Raw genomic sequence first — 12,587 nt, 5'->3', positions numbered from 1 at the left:
ATTGGTCGGGCCCGAGCTTTTAACGTGGACTTGAAAATCATTCCCACTTGCGATGATACTTTGACCCACGCACATAAAAACGCTAGATGGCGCAAGGCAGAGTGAGCAGCAACACAGGTCGGCCATCTTAGGACGGGGGACCGCTCAGGTGTCGGAGCTCTAGGTAAGGATATAGGACGGATTTACAAACGGGATTTGTTTTTAATATGGCTGCTTCAAGCTAAATGTTTAATCGCAAGATTTGAAAACACGCTTGACGTTCACCCGGAATCTCGCGGTCCATTTTGCCTCACGGTGCGGGCTCCACTGGCTTTCGTCATGTGATGTGAGACATGTGACGTTACAAGTTTAAGGTGTTGCGATGTTATTTTCAGTGGACAGCAAGTGGAAAAACGGCTTGCTGTTGCCATTGAATTCATATTCCACAAACGCAGTATTCTTCACAATGTCGTGTTTAGACGGGGACCACAGAGCATTTGAAACATTCTGGTTTCCTGAAAGTAATGTTAGTTGTATAATATTGTGGGAGTGTCCACTTAAATCCACTAGATGGCGCTCAATGCAAACAATCTGGTGATTGCAATGCCATTCATTTCTGTTGCTCGGACTCAACGTACGCTACATTAAAACTATTCCAGACTTTGCCATTTTTTTTCTACTCATGTTTCTATTGTCCATATTGTTTTCATGAATAGTTGGCAAGGAAAAATATTACAGTAGTATCAGTACATGTTTCCCCTTTTGGGGTAAAGCAGACAAAAAGAAGCGAGACATTCATTCAGGCATGCTTATTTTTGCAACATTTGTATCGTTCCCCTCACTGCACCTGCGCCATAATCTAATAATAGTGTTGCGCAACCTTTGCAAAACACATATTTTTCACTAGATCTAATTTTACACACCAGCAAGCAAAAATGTCGCAAACATACTGAAATAATAAGAATGATCTCAAATGATCACAAATAGGCTTATACTGAATTAGTTTTGGAAGAAAACATGGCTGTCATTTGGTATAGATTGATAACAAAGATATTTGACGTAAGTGAATCATTTCAGACCAATAAAGTGAGACAAACATTGCACGCGTCACATTTCCACCTTGCTGTTTATTTAAAAGAAACAAAACAACTGATTTCTCTGTTGTTGCACAGCTATTGCATCACAAAACGGATCGACCAATCAAATGCATGTGGCACTGTGGCAGTTCAAAATTATATGTTATGGTATTAGCAGATTATTTGATCCTTAAAAAAAAAAAAATCTTAGCTATGAGCTCGTCATTTAGACTATCTTTAAAAAAAAAAAAAAAAGTTTTTTTTTTAAACATCTATTGAACATATAGAAGAATAATACAAATACCTGTCAATCCAATTGACATGAATCCCATAGTAAAAAAAAATAAAAATAAAAAATAGCTACAATAATAAACCAAACAATAACAGTCACTTGGACCACCTGTTCCTTCCTCCTCTCGATATGTGGCGCTATTAATGAATTCCACCAATCATCTCCTTTACACGTGTGTTTGTTGTGGAAGAATTTCATCAGCGTAGCTTTCTGCGGCGTTCCCAGGGACGGGACGGCTGCGGCTCCTTTCAAACATTTTAGGGCCGTCATGTGTTTCTGCTTCAGATCTCATTTAGGCTGTCACATAAAATATCAGCTCGGATGGGATCCCTAATCATTTTTGATCATAATCGCCTGGGAATTTGTTTTGCGGATTTGGCAGCGACATTTTTTTTCCGCCCTTTTGGTGGAAAGCAAAATGGCACATGTGCAAGGGAAGAGAAGGAAAAAAAAGTGAAGGAGAATTCTATCCAGAGATACTTTAGGTGGTGCATTCTGGTTGACAGTAGGGATCCATTTCACGCCCAAATGAAAGCAAAGCCAGGGGGAATGTGTGTCAAGCGCGTGTGTGTGTGTGTGTGTGTGATAGGTGTGGTAGGACACAGGTTCGTCCTGTTAAAATTTGGGGGAGGGGGGGGGGGGCACAGATGGGTCTGCACATTATTGCACATCATTACTTTGCACTTATTATTTCTGTCCACACTTATCAGGTCAGCGCAGACGCTATTGTTTGCATAGCTTGATATTAGAAATCATACATTTCCAACATGTACTTGACCTCTGACCCTTGTGCACTTTGTCATGTTTAGTGTGAGAAACGATCGAGAAAACCTGGAGAATGAAAGAGGATGACGGCGATGCGATACGTGCCCGTGTGGGTGTTCGACTTTGGGTTGTCATGACAGCAAACAAGTACACGCCGGCGCCCTGACGTGCGAGCCAGCCCACGTGTGAGAGTTTTTCAAGGTACGAGCTGTCGTTTGGCCCAATTTTTTTTGGGGGGGGGGGGGCTTTGACTTGCCGGGAAAAAGTCGATATACGTGGTACTGAGCAGTGTGGCAGCTATTGAGAAAATCTTAAAAAAAAAAAAAAAAAGAAGCTTCAAGCTGTTTATTGTAACTTATAGTTAAAGTTTGCTTTCAAACTAAACGCGATTGGTCCGATATTGCAATGCTAATGCTAAAGTTTATCCATGTTTTTTCAATATTTTTTTTTTATGTTATTGTGTGTGTGTTTTATAGTTCATTGAATTGAACATTGCTAATTGTCAAAATTTTGTAAAAAATAACAAAAAAAATAATAAATTAACAATTAAATAAAAATAATATATATATTTATATAGTTCTTTTTTTTTGTGTGTTTTTTTTTTTAAGGAAGGCTGGAACGGATTCATGATATTTCCATTCATTACAACGAGCAAAGTTCATATTGAGTTTGAGTACGTGCGTTGAATATTACGACGGTCATTTAGCTGCAGTCGATGAGGTCACCATTTGACCGCATGATATCCGTTGCCGGCTGGGAATAAATCACAAAACTCATTCCTACAGATGTCGTGTCAATGGAAGGACCCCCTTCAATGCCTCTCAGCTATGCGATAATGATGACGACGGCGATGGAAACGTCACACCGTGAGTAACGGGAGTGATTGGAAAGCAGGCAAGTGAGCCGTACGCTGTCGGGGGGAAAAAGAAAGCAGAGTGACTTTGGACCTGCCATCCAAAGTCAAGAAGCACCGCGTCCACCTGTTCGCAATAGGGACTCCTTCGTAGCACGCTGGGCGCTTGCGGTCAGGCTCTGGCTTTTGCATTGCGCAATACACGAGGAGGTCATTGATTTCCTTTTCAGGTTGACTTTGGCACCGTGGACGTGCAGCGCAGGTGGCCGGAGTACTCCCAAGTCTGCGAATTGCACATACTCATCATGTAGGCCCTACTTAAGTAAAAAAGTACAGAAGTAGTTAACCGCTAAATTGACTAACTTGCCTACGCATTGAAAAACGTACTTGATGAATATTTACGTTAGTGGTAGGAAAACGGTTGGATTTCCAGTTGACGGATATGAACTTAAACAGCAGTTCAATAACGACGTACTTGTACTGCCCATTCGGGCTGGGGGGGGGGGGGGGGGTCGACCAAGTTGGCTGAGTCAACTTTAAAAATAGGTCAACTAAAATGTTCTGCCTCGAAACTCTGCTGGAACTATGTTTTTTTTTTTCACACAGTATTTCAAGAGTGGCTGTGATCTGATCTTTATTTATTCTGTTAGTGCACCATCTAGTGGCCAAATGATTAATACTTACTGGGTTTTAATTAAAGACAATACAGCACATTGAGCTTCCTTCAAAACACAGGAAAGGAAGTTTTGAACTTCCTCCAAAGCACTTGGGCTGTAATTATTCCAAAAATAAATATAACATACAACATCGGTTTTAGATGTTCATCACTTAACCAGTAGAGGGCAGTCACGCACCAAACATGTCCAGAAGAAGACAGGAAAAATAAGTTATTATCACTCATGCGGTTAACAGCCTAGCAAAAGTGCCTTGACAAGCACGACCCTTGTTTACTCATGGAATAATGTTGAAGAATCATCTCTAAGTTACTTTCAAGTAACTATTACATGTGTAATGTAGATATAATGATGTATTTGTGAATGGTAGTTAGTATTCGCTTACCTTCAGTGGTGATCACTAGCGCGCTAATGCTAATCGTGATTACTAATCATTTAGCATAGGCTAATTTTATTGGTGTTTAATAATATATATATATATATATATATATATATATATAGAATAAATTATGAGTGCTTATGGAATAATCGATGAGATCATTTATTTTAAAAGATTTCCTACCACTAATGTATATGTATTTCCTTGGTGGTCGTTATGATTCACACCAAAAACACACAAAAAAGGATCATGCAATTCTGGCCAACAAGGTGAAATATGATGTTTGACGCCTGTGTACAAGAATTGGATCCTTATACATCATGTACTGTACGTATCTCCTGTACGTATGCTGATGACGGCCATCTGGTTAGGGCTTGTGTAGTGTCTCCTCCCAGCAGGCAGCTAAAGCTGTGAGCCAAGACCCCAGGCCCAACACCCTGCTGGACTTTGAAATCAGATCTTTATTGTCCATAAAGCCTGGGCCAAGTATGAAAAATCAGCCCTCCCTTACAAAACACACTCATCCAGCAGCGAGGGAAGTCCGGAGCGAGTCCAGGCCCAAAGAGTCAGCTTGAAATTGGGGGAAGAAAAGCGCTCGTGCAAAACGGAGGTGGCGAGAAGCGAGGGGGCTTCAAAGCCCGGTTGTCGGAATTACACGACTGCGGCTGGAGTTATTCACAGGCTGTTGAGATGAGACATTTTCAGAACTGGTTCCGGGTTTCAGCTCAACTGTCATTTTTTTACCTTTTGCGATGTGCTATTTTAACCATATGCTAAAGCTGCATACACGCACAGTGGCGCTTTCTGGTATGTGCGGCGGCGGCGGCGGCGGCGGCGGCGGCACAGGCTGGCATTTGTGAAATGTGAAATGGTTTTCGATTTCAAATCGTTGATGTTTGTTTGGAGTCCAACTTGAAATTGTCAATAACCTCTCATGTAACATTGCCCTGATCGTGTTTCTTATCAGTCTCTCACCAAAATGCGTCATTGATTGTTCTGATTTTGGCGCCCTAAGTGGGTCTCCAAAAGGGCACCTCTCAAGCTCGGTACAGATATACATAATTGGATTTATCCGACATGATTATCCCGCGCTGTGGGTTCCGCTAGCTTGTGTCGACTTTACTGCTCCGCAATGACGGTTGAGAGCTTAAAAGCTGTTAATCGCCTCTCTCGGATTATCTACACACCCGCTTCGCTGAAAGTTACAAGTGGTCGGAGAAACGCAGCCCTTCCTGACGCCTCCCCGCCCCACGGCGAGGAAACGGCGAGCAGCGTAAAGGATCCAGAGGAAACCAATTGGATGCTACCGTTCGCGTTGTCCCGGATTTTTGGAGTAGAAAGTCGGCGACCCACTCGGCCATCCAAACGCTCATTTGATGTCGTCAATGATTCAAAAGCAAATGACTGAGGTTTCCCAAACTCTTTTTCAAAGGTCTTAGAGCCATGAGCAAGAAAGTTGAGCAGAAATTAATCGGTGCACATTAATCTAAAACTTTTTTCTTTTCTTTTTATTAACCAAACAGGCGTACTCAAAACATCCTGCCTTTCAATCTTCAGGCAACGTAATGTCACAAAGCTCCCAGACAGTTCAAGAGTTGACATCAATTTTCAACATTTTGAAATCGTTAACAAGTTCTACATTCCCTGGTGGACTGTAAACTGGACGCCACAGAATCGGCAAATTCTTCATGAAGTGAAGACCAAAATGTTGAACTTGCCTACCCCTTTTCTAAACTGTTTATATGACCTCTTTCTCGTACAGATTTATTTTACAAGCCTCTTTATTATACTGATTTGTTCCATCCGATTCAAAAGGAATGTTGGGCAATCCGCAGCCTGAAGCCACGCGGTTCTTTGCCCAGCAACGTCCATTTAGATTGATTTATAATCGACCGTGCGATGTCAAAAAGAAATGTTTTTTTTTTTTCATCGTAAAACCGCCTTGTTTTTTCTGCTTTTTTGGGGCTGTAGTGAAAGTTGAAGGATGTTTTGTCAGGATATATAGGTGAGGGTTAGCAAGGAATGTAACCAGGTCCCGGTTAAAGACAGATTGGCCGGAACGGGCGTTGCATGTGATTGATATAGTGGCGTGGGAACCAAGTTGGATGTCAGAGCTCTTATGGAAGACCAGGGTTGGATTTCAATCGCCTGATAAGTGATAACACGACCAAAACTCGCACCTAGTGCTCTGAATTTTCCCAAAACATCTGGGTGTCTGTTTTTATTGTTATTTTTTTAAATATTTGAATAATTATCCGATACCAAGCATCAAACGTTTCAGAACCCTATTTATTGGGTTCCGAGCAGTGTTGCCAACTTAAGGGAAGTAGCTATTGGCTGTCCTAAAAGTTGCGGAATGATGTCATCGCCTAATTTGCATAATTGGTTATTTGTATGTAATTTTAATGGGCACTGTAGGAGAGAGGAATAACATCGTGGGAGAGCCAAAAAGTGGGTAAAAAAAAAACAACCTAAATATGTTTAGAAGCACAAATGAACTTTGTTCTGTTGTTGTTGTTTTATTATTATTATTATTGCTTTTGAAATAGGCCGTCACTTTATGAAGTCGCGAGGTTTGTCGCCAGTCACTTTTGACCCCCAAAAAGTCGCCAAATTGGCAACACTGGCTCCAAGCCTGCCTACAAATTGGGGAATTTCCGTGAATAACTAATTATTTTCTAAAAGTGACGTCTATATTGTTTAAAACGATAAATATGACACCAAGCAAAACCCCAACACATTTCAAGAGCATTTCAAACAACTAAGATTCAAACCCAGAACTTCTCCACGTGAGGCGGACCACCCCCAAGCGCACAATCCAGGTGAAACCAGTTTTATCCCAGACTTGACATCTTAGGCCCTTCAATGAGGGCGGCGCAAATATCAAAGGTATACCACACACACCTGTGATGACGTCAGCCCATTCCGACAGGCTCTCATTTCGACTCCCACCATAAACATCAAGTCACATTATAGCCGTGTTTATGCTCGTGTGTGTTTTGGCCTCTTGCTGGCCTTCTTTTTTTTTTTTTTTTTTTTTTTAAATCCGGATAGCAGCTAATTGCAGTGTCTCGATCGTCTCTCTCTCTCTCTCTCTCCCCCCCTTTCTCGCTCCACCACGCCTGGAGCGACGTCACACCAAGGTGCGAGAAGAAGAAGAGCGCATTTTTCCTCCCTTCATCATCCAAAGAAAACACACTGACACACACCGTGGTCCTCCTCCTCCTCCTCCTCTGCGCCTGCAAGACCACCAGTGAGTCATTTCCAAAGCGCAAAAAAAAAAAGACGATCCGGCACAACCGAACGGAACCACAAAATCCACCCGCTCTTCTGCCTCGCCGTCGTTGGAAGTATTCTTTTTTTTTTTTTTTTTTTTTTGTACTTGATTTTGTTTTTGGAGGGAGTGGAGGTGATGTTTGGTAAAGCTCCGCCGGCAATTCCGGAGAAGTCACTTTTGGGCCGCGTTGGGACGCCGGGCAACTTGTAAAAGGTGACAGACAGACCCGAAGCGACGATGAAGAGGTTAAGCGCACCTTCGGACCTCTGCTCAGTCACCTCTTGACCGACTTTGCTGCGCATTAAGATGCGCCCGACGGGAGGGGAGCTGGATGATAAACTTTGATTGACTTGACACTTTGCTGCACTTCAAAACAAGACGAGGATTCCTCTTGTTTTTTTTTTTTTGTTTTGTTTTTTTTCTTCCTCGTACCCAAAAATTGTCTGGAAGTTCTGAAGCGCTCCAACATGACGGTGCGTCTGTCTCGGATCCAACTGGCTCTCTTCTTTATCTTGCTTTGCCCGGTCAATATCATCGGATTGTGGTGGTAAGTGATTGAATATGACAAGCGATGAATATTTATGGTGGCAAGGCGGCGACTTTCGTTTTGAGTTTTAAGGCGACGTGCGCAAAAATAATTGCAACATGCAAGCTTCAAATGGAATCAAGACAATCACAAGTTTCTATATCTGTCTGTCTGTCTAGCTGATATAATGGTTTTTGGGATAAAAATGAAATTTAATCAAATTTTCATTTTTTTTGTAGAATTATTTTTTTATAAATAAAAAACAACAACATGATATTGTGGCAGATCTTTTATCTCAGACAAAATGTGAATTGTTGGCTTGCTTTTTAAGTTAGACAAAACTGGATTTTTTTCATTATTTTTGTTGGTCAGAATTTTTTCCCCCATGTTCATTTTAATTATTAAACTTTTTTTTTTTTAAATTTTTTATTACAGAATCTAGATGCAATGTGTTACTCAGATATTTTTCAGGTGGACTGGATCTATTTTCTTTTATTTATTTTGAGACAAGTGTGATTTATTTATATTTTGTTTGATGAAAAGCTCATTCTTATAATAAGAAAACGATAGAATCTTCGTGATTTTTCCCCCCCCCCTCGATTTTTGGGGGAGAGGGGAACTAGAATTTAAAGTGAGATTAAAGGTTTTTCTGAGCATTTGTTTATGGAGTGTTTGGAGAATAGGAAATAAGAAAGGAGGAGGGCGGTGATAGCTGTCTTCTCATTGCCTGCAGTTGTGTGTGTGTGTGTGCGTGTGGGTGTGTGTGTGTGTGTTTGGGGGTCAGCGTTAGGAATGTCAGGTGGCCCTTCAGGGTGCAGTGGATATGTCATCATAAAACAATCCATGCAGGCTCAGCTCAGCAAGGTGTGCGACAGACAGATCAATCCCACATTTTCTGTCCATCCGTCTCGTGGGTGTCTTCGCTTTTCTTCCTAACGTGCAGTTTGTCTTCCTTTGTGGTTTTCCGCAACCCACAGGCGGACGCACAATCTTTGGGGATTAGATCCAGCGAATCCTCCCACTTATACCATCTCGGTCAAGGTCGGCGTGGGCTGAGGTGTCGAGGAGGCCACGCGGGTGCGAGTGCGCTTAATGCGCCTCTCTATACGCCTTGGCCTGGCGCTCGCGTTCCGTCCTGTCATGACCGACAGCCAACTCGCACTCCTTCGGTTGACTTTTCCCATCAGCATATTGGGAAGTGATGAGAACATGTTGTAATCAACCCGGTGGGGGAAAATCACAACAATGTTGATGAGAGCGTTGACTGCCAGATGGAATCTGGTTGATGTGCTGAGGCGGCACATTTGGCAAGACCAGGAAATGGGCGAAGTTGTCTCGATTGTGTTTGCCGAGCGCGCCATCTTTGCTTGCAAGCAACATTTATAGGAGCAAAACATTTGGGTGTTTTTTCTTCTTCTGTTGTTCTTAATATGTACCGTAAGGAAATGGAAATAGAATTGCTTCACACCTGTAATTGTTCTTTTTTTTTATTTTTTTGTTGTCTGGGGCAGCACGGTGGAATAGTGGTTAGCACATCCGCATCACAGTCGTGGTTAAGGTTTGAACACTTTTCCTGCTACTTTATTTAACCACTTACTGGTTTGTATGTTGAGCAATGTATGTCAACTGAACATGCAGAATGAAGTAAACACAGCTAAAGTAGTGCTAACTTGGCTAGCCTGTGCGCTAACTTTGCAAATGGACGTACGGGAGAATCGCTCTCTCAATGTTCTGAACCCGCGTTGTGCTGCGTTATGCAAACTAATGTTTACTGTTGCTGTTCTGAGTGGATGCAGCCAAGTAGGGCGGCACGTCATTGGTCTAATTGTTTCTACGGCTCGCCGTAGTCGTTTTGGTTGATATCGAAGTCACGATTCATAAACATAATTATTCTTTGCATTTATCTAACTAGTTTAGCTCAGCTTTAAATATGCATTAGTTGAAAGAATAAACAGAAAATAAAGGGAAAGAATGAAAATAATTGTTTTTTTTTTTTACCTGCCGTGACTGTTGTGCACGCTTTGGCCTCTTGAGGGCAGTGTGGTGCAGCGCATGCATGGATAGAGACATTTACACAAAGATAAAAAGAGTCAAAGAAGACAGTCGTGATTGAACTTTATTAATTCATTTCACTCGCAGATTAAGACGAGTATATGCTGGTGAGTATTATTATAATATCTGTCGGAATGTGTTAATAAGCGTTTGTGTGTGAATATCATATTTGAAGGTAAATCCGTCTCTTAGCTTGCAGTGCTAATTTTTGCTAGCCCGTCAGTGGGGGTTTCCCCATTGACTGCTAGCAATGAGCTGATGATGTTGTCAAAAGGAGGGCAGAATAACATTTGCCGCACGCTTGTTGCAAGTCACTTGGAGTCGGGGTGCTTTTAAAACAGGAGTTTGTTTGTCGCATTCATCTTTCTCCGCTTATGATATTTAATGATTGCGACGAGCCAAAATGGAAACAATGAAACTTGAATTCCCAAGCGCGAATCCATTAGTTTTAAGTAACAGTTGAACATAGTTAATTGTCATGCCAACACAAAGTAACAGCATTTGTACTCACCTTCGGTGTGTCGCGCTTTTGGCGATAGGTTCCATTCATTCTTTCTTTCTTTTCTTTTATCATCGCCGTTATATTCATCATCACTGATACCCTTGTGAAAGACTACACGCGCACACACAAAAGTGAAACCTGCGGGGAAAGCAGCGAGGAAGATCAGATCATGCTAAGATGCGTTGTCCGATTCTGTTTCACCGATGAAATTATCGAGCAAAGGCCCCACGGGCTACTCATGCGGTCCTTGGGTCTAACTGGTGCCCGCGGGCACCATGTTGGTAACCCCTGGACGAAAGGGAGTCAACATCGATAGCATCTATTTCCTTTTCATCCCCACTGACATATATTGTCATCTTCTTTCACTCGTCCGCTGCGAGACTGCGACGCAGCGAGGGTGAAAGCACACCTGTGCATCTGGGCTCCCCCGGGACAATGATGTTCTCTGTTTTAAAAAACGCCGGGCGACCCATCATACACTTCGTGCGGCGGTTTTCTCGCTCGCTCCTCTGTAAAGTCTCTCTTTGTCCGGCCTGGCTAGCTAGGAAAATACTTACGGCGTAGATAGAGTGAGCAAGAGGGTGAGACTGTATGAGAGGGATGAAATTCTGCGAGATAGCTCGCCGTCCTTTCAGAGCCTCTCGCTGATTACGGCGCTCTAATCATTTGGCTCGAGAGCAGACGGCACAGCTCACAAGAGGGAGGAATGCCTTTGCTCTCGTCTACTACTTTTGACTGCGCGGCTTAGCCGGGCCAACTTTGAAGACCTTGTGGAGTGAATTTAGAGATTTTTTTGTCTACATTATACGTTTGAAAATAATTGCTGAAAACATGTGAAAAGACTCAAGTCATTCTTGTGGTTTCAAATTTGCGAGACGTCTTTATTTCCACTTTGTGTGAATGTTTGCGTATTACTATTTGGTTGGTAGTAGTGCAAAGGATCACAAAAGTCACGGTTCGGATTGGAATACGGATTTGAGCCACAGATCGGATCACTTTTCAGATCAGCCCACCCCCCCCCCCCCCAAAAAAAAAGATAAATCGCACTTTTTCTTCATTTATTTTGAAAAAAAGCTTTTTCCATAAAAAAAATAAATCAATTCAAAATGTCTAATATAGCCTTTTAGGATTTAGGAACACAACTTTGAGGCATAAACATTCTTATTTTGACATGGTCCACGTGTGAATGGCTTAAAGTTGTGTTCATATCATCTAAACGGCTAAGTTGGACATTTTGAATTGAATGTTTCTTTTTTAATGGGCAAAAGTGTTTTATAAAATAAATGATCACAAAGTAAATAAGAAAGTAGCCTCGGTCCAGGATATTGAAAAAAGAATGATTAAAAGTAAGCCAGGCAGCAGCTGTCAAATTAATTTGCAGCTACTAGACAGAAACACGTCGGCAATGCTAACAGCTAGCCGCTAGCCACTTACGTCGGAGACTTCTGCCGTTATCATACAATGATGGCGTAAATTAATTAGCGTTTTCTTAGCGGCCTAAATCAGCGATTAAACATAAGTTCGGGATAGCGTTGTGTTGATGTTGGTCGCAACTGCGATAAAGAAATCATAAAACGACTAAAAGGGAAGTCAAGCTAGCCATCACGCCGCGACGTGGGCCAACTTCAAAGTAAAAGTGTACAAAGGCTATTTGCGTTGCCGTTAATGTATTACTGTATTTGGTCAACTTTTGTTTTGAAGTTAGGCTTAGCGTGTTACGTTGCGTATGTTTCAGCTTCCTTGACACGCCGGAATGGTATCGACTGTACGCGCGCGCGCGCCGCGCCCACGCGCCGCGCGCGCGCGCGCAAACAGTTGGTGTTCAGAAGAAACTTTGAGCGTAGCAGATCTTATCTTGTCCACTGCTAGCCTGAAACGCTTGATGTCTAATCAGAATCCGAGCGATGGCAACAGATCAAGATTAAACGACGATGTGGGTTTGGCATCGGGCGCTCGAGTGAACTGCGACGCGCATTTGTGTGTCCGTGCTTGTCGGCAGGCAAGCCCCTTTTGAGAATCTTTCAGATGTCCTCGTGCCAGGAATTGATACAAGAATGTTTGACACACGGGCAAAAAAAAAAACGGTTGTCTGACATTTTGTTTTTTTTGCGAATTGGACCGTCACACTCACTTGTTAGATTTGGATGCCTCTAATTGGAAGGAGTAGAAACGGAATCTGGTTTTGCTTCCGTTGCGACAAATGAATTGCCTT

General features: G+C 42.3%; 1 protein-coding gene across 5 annotated transcripts in view; it reads left to right on the top strand.

The window, feature by feature from the left end:
* Positions 1-60: 60 nt before the first annotated feature.
* wnt6b (wingless-type MMTV integration site family, member 6b) overlaps positions 61-12,587 on the top strand; it is a 37,157-nt gene continuing 24,630 nt past the window's right edge. Inside the window, exons 1-3 of one of the 5 annotated variants that reach the window (XM_086091378.1) lie at positions 61-163; positions 2,157-2,313; positions 2,898-2,978. Coding sequence is in view for 1 of the 5 variants with exons in the window: in XM_086091377.1 (XP_085947503.1) it covers positions 7,763-7,842 (80 nt within the window). In the remaining 4 variants the exon portion in view is untranslated. Of the gene's footprint in view, positions 164-2,156; positions 2,314-2,750; positions 2,786-2,897; positions 2,979-4,287; positions 7,843-9,902; positions 9,981-12,587 lie in introns of those variants that run through there. The other 4 variants (XM_086091381.1, XM_086091382.1, XM_086091377.1 and 1 more) reach the window with 4 other exon arrangements.

Source organism: Leptonotus elevatus, chromosome 12, assembly GCF_054856555.1.
Source record: "Leptonotus elevatus isolate MCC_2025b chromosome 12, RoL_Lele_1.0, whole genome shotgun sequence".
NCBI lineage: Eukaryota > Metazoa > Chordata > Actinopteri > Syngnathiformes > Syngnathidae > Leptonotus > Leptonotus elevatus.
Note: the sequence above shows the minus strand (reverse complement) of the source record. Positions and strands in the feature narration are given on the sequence as shown.